A 3,506-nucleotide genomic window follows, 5' to 3' on the forward strand; every position below is an offset into this window, starting at 1 on the left:
CCCCCCCTCCCCCTCCACCTTCGCTGTTGTCGCTTGCCGCGGGGGACCCAGGTCCCACCCCGCGCAACCCCTCATTCTGCGATCAAGCTTACACACACACGCGCGCGGGGGGAGAGAGCCATATAAAGTCATCTGATCTGCTGCATTACGAAATCGGCAAAGTTTGGTCGTATGGAGGGGATGAGGGTGACGGTTGGGGAGGGGGGCGGGGGCACGGTCTGCAAGTCACATGTCTTTCCTCTAACCCTTTGCCAGCCTACTGCCTTAACATGCTGGTTTGTTTTTTTGTAAATCATAATAATAATATCAGTATGTGAAGCACGAAGACATGATACGTGAATTATTCAGCGGTAATCATTCATGACTCTGTCATCTCATTCATCTGGATCTCCCACGGTCCGCGCGCAGGCAGGGCACGAGGACGGCGGCGCAGTTACTTGCACGACGCGCTGCCCAACCTGAAGCGCCGCCGCCGCCGGCTCGTCCCCCGTTCACCCCCCTCTCCTTCCTCACGTCGGTTTCGTGGGCAGCAGACGAGCGTAAGGGAATCGCGTCGACGGCTGACGCCCTTATCTTTGGCGCTGCCAGGGAGAGGGGACGGTGGGGACGAGGGGGGGAGGGGGGCGACGGGTCAAGGGGGGCGCCGAGGGGGCGCCGCCGCCGCGCCGACGAGGGACACGAGCCCGGTGTGGACGGCTGAGGACTCGCCGTCATTACTCTCGACGCCACCAGCAGCACGCGACGCGACGCCAGACGGCACCGCGTCCACCGCTAACAGCGCCCCGTTCATCTGCTGATATACACGTGTCAGCAAACCTATTCCGTCCACACAGTCACGCCCAGCAGAGGTATACACCTACGCGCACACAAACACACAAAACTGACAATCACACGCAGCCCTTCCGATAAGCGCCACGGCCAAAGCGGAGGGGGAGCCCGCTGGTCAGGATCAGGATCACGGGAGGCGTTCGCCGGCCCGGCGCAGCTCGGCGACGATAAGCGAGGAGAGGAGGGCGGCGTTGTTGCCATCGGCCAATGTAAATACAAACCCGCCTCGCCTCCACGTGCACGAGCACGAGCAGGGGTACGGGGACAAGCGGGGGCACGAGCACGGGCACGGGGACGAGCAGGGCCACGGACACGAGCACGGGCAAGAGCAGGGCACGAGCACAAGCACGGGCAGGGGCACGAACACGAGCACGGGTAGGAGCGCGGGCACGAGCAGGGCAACGGACACGAGCACGGCAGAGGCCTCGGTATGGGCGGAGCGTGAGCGCGACTTTTGTCCCCGAAGGACGCACCTTTCACGCCGACGACGGGCTTCAGCGCAGCGGCAAGGCGGGGTAGGCTGTCCCTCCCTAAGAATCCCGGAAGAGAGCCAGAATGCATTCCAGGGGGGGGGGCAAAAATGCGCCCCGCAGGAGCGCAGGGAGGGGTTGTGAGGGGGCGCCAAAACGGTCCAAAGGTTTGTCCCGACCCGAGAGAGCCCCAGAAAGTTTACTTTAAAGTTTGAATATTCGTTGAACTATTGCAAAATTTCAAAGTATATCTAACAGCTAGGTGGATAGCCAGAGCGAAAAACAACGTTGACACGAAATTCAGAACCCGTTTGGAACCGACAACATGGCACCAATGGCCATAAAGTCCGATGTTAAAAATATTGAGCCAATGAGAGGAAACTGAACCCACCCTTTTACAAGAGGACACACATTGTCACAACCTTCTCGACTTGCCTCCGGCTGCAAAAGGCGCATCAGGACACAGACCATACAGACGTCCTCGCATCGCAACCGCTACCGAGATTTGGCCGGCCGGCTATATTGGCTCGGTCATTTTATTCAATCAGGATGCCGCACTTTCTGCACCGCTATCATCGCTCTAAGCCCACTGGTCCGGCCCCCGCCGCGCGCCGCCGCGGTCACCAGACATTCGATATGAAATCCTCCTGGCGACACGGCGGGGCGTCGCGACGCGAGGCGCCGCCGGACAGGCGCCGCCGCCGCCGCCCAACGCGGGCCGCGGCGCCGGAGAGAGAGGTTATTCACACTGACGACGAGTAGTGCCCCGGTATACGTCGAGTGATCCACATTGATCAGCTGGTGCTTGTTGGGTGCGGATCCACGGAGTTCAAAAAGCGTCGTTCGAAAAGAGTTGTGATGCGGAGCACATGTCACATCGTATTCAAAACACAAGACAACAATACACGCAAAAAACAACAATAAAATCATTTCTAAAAAAAATTTGATCCTTAGTCATGTGGTAGGTACATAAGTGCGAGGTTTAGGTTACGTCTCTCATCAGCAGCGATTATTATCACTTTGCCTTCGCAACCGTGCCGAAGTACAGGTAGGTAGTTTTGCTGCGCTATCGTGCAGCCGGTAATCCTCATTGAGATAGCAACAAAATGTGTTGTAAAGTGATGCCTCCTGTTGCAGTGCGGGAATGCAAAGTGATGCGCCGAGGAGGATTCTGTCCATGTGCCCCGGTCATGGCCATGCTGTGGCCACGCCTCCCTCCCTCCCGCCCCGCGGCGCGCCTCGCTAGAAGCCACACAGTCACCCCTCGTTCGGCCTGTTTTGCGCGCTCTCAGGCCGCTCGGATCCCCCGCCCACGCGGGCCAAATCCCAGCGGTAATCCGGGGACAGGGAGTGCTAATTGGCTAATGAATGAGGCTGGCCCTGGGCGTGGAGGTGAGTGGGGGAGGGGGAAAGGGGGAACGTCAACCCTTATGGAGACCGGCAGTTGGCACGCTGACGCCATTTTGATTCTCTGTCACGATTGTCGTTTTGTCGCAGAAAATCTCTCCCGAGGTTCTACTGAAGTGTTCTCATTTACCTGCAGGTTTGGGGACGTTCCTCTTGACCTGCATCCATTTGTACGTCGGCACGGGGGGCGTCTGCTGCTGGCTAGGAGGCTGCTGCTGTTGCTGTTGCTGCTGCTGTTGGTGGTGCTGCTGCGGCTGCTGTAGCTGCCCCTGCTGGTGGGATTGCTGCTGCTGCTGGTGTTGCAGCTGGTGGTGGACGTGGTGGTGAGGATGGTGATGGGAGTGATGGTGGTGGGGCGTGAGGTGGAGGTGCGAGTAGGGGGCCTCTCCGCCCAGGATTGCCTGTCCCTGCCCCGGTGACGGCACGGTGCCCTGCGACTGGCCGCCGGAGAGCTGGCCTCCAGGGTGGTGGGTGTCGGGGGAGGGCAGGGCGCCCACCTGGTGGGACGAGTATTCCTCCTTGAACTGGGGGGAGACGGGCGGCCGCTGCACCAGGTACTGCTGCGCCTCGGTCCGGGGCACTCCGTAGTCCTCCCGGTGGTGGTTGTGGTGGTGGTGGAGGTGGTGGTGATGGTGGTTGTGGTGGCTGACGTGCCCCAGGGGGTCGTACAGCTCATCTTGGGAGGAGAACATGTGCTGCGCCTGCTCCACCTTGAGCGGTCCCGCAGGCCCCTGGCTAGGGTGCGCGGGCCCCACCTCGTGGTGCTGGTGCCCGGGGGCGTGCGGGGGGGCGTGCGGTGGG

General features: G+C 60.6%; 1 protein-coding gene across 1 annotated transcript in view; it reads right to left on the reverse strand.

The window, feature by feature from the left end:
• Window positions 1-3,498, reverse strand: part of LOC113206595 (homeotic protein labial-like) — a 25,030-nt gene extending 21,532 nt beyond the window's left edge. The window contains exon 1 of the mRNA XM_052270465.1: window positions 2,836-3,498. Within this exon, the coding sequence (XP_052126425.1) occupies window positions 2,836-3,397 (562 nt within the window). The 5' untranslated portion in view covers window positions 3,398-3,498. The remainder of the gene's footprint in view (window positions 1-2,835) is intronic.
• Between the last annotated feature and the right edge of the window lie 8 nt (window positions 3,499-3,506).

The sequence above is a fragment of the Frankliniella occidentalis genome, unplaced genomic scaffold (genome assembly GCF_000697945.3).
Source record: "Frankliniella occidentalis isolate FOCC.00 unplaced genomic scaffold, Focc_3.1 Scaffold124, whole genome shotgun sequence".
NCBI lineage: Eukaryota > Metazoa > Arthropoda > Insecta > Thysanoptera > Thripidae > Frankliniella > Frankliniella occidentalis.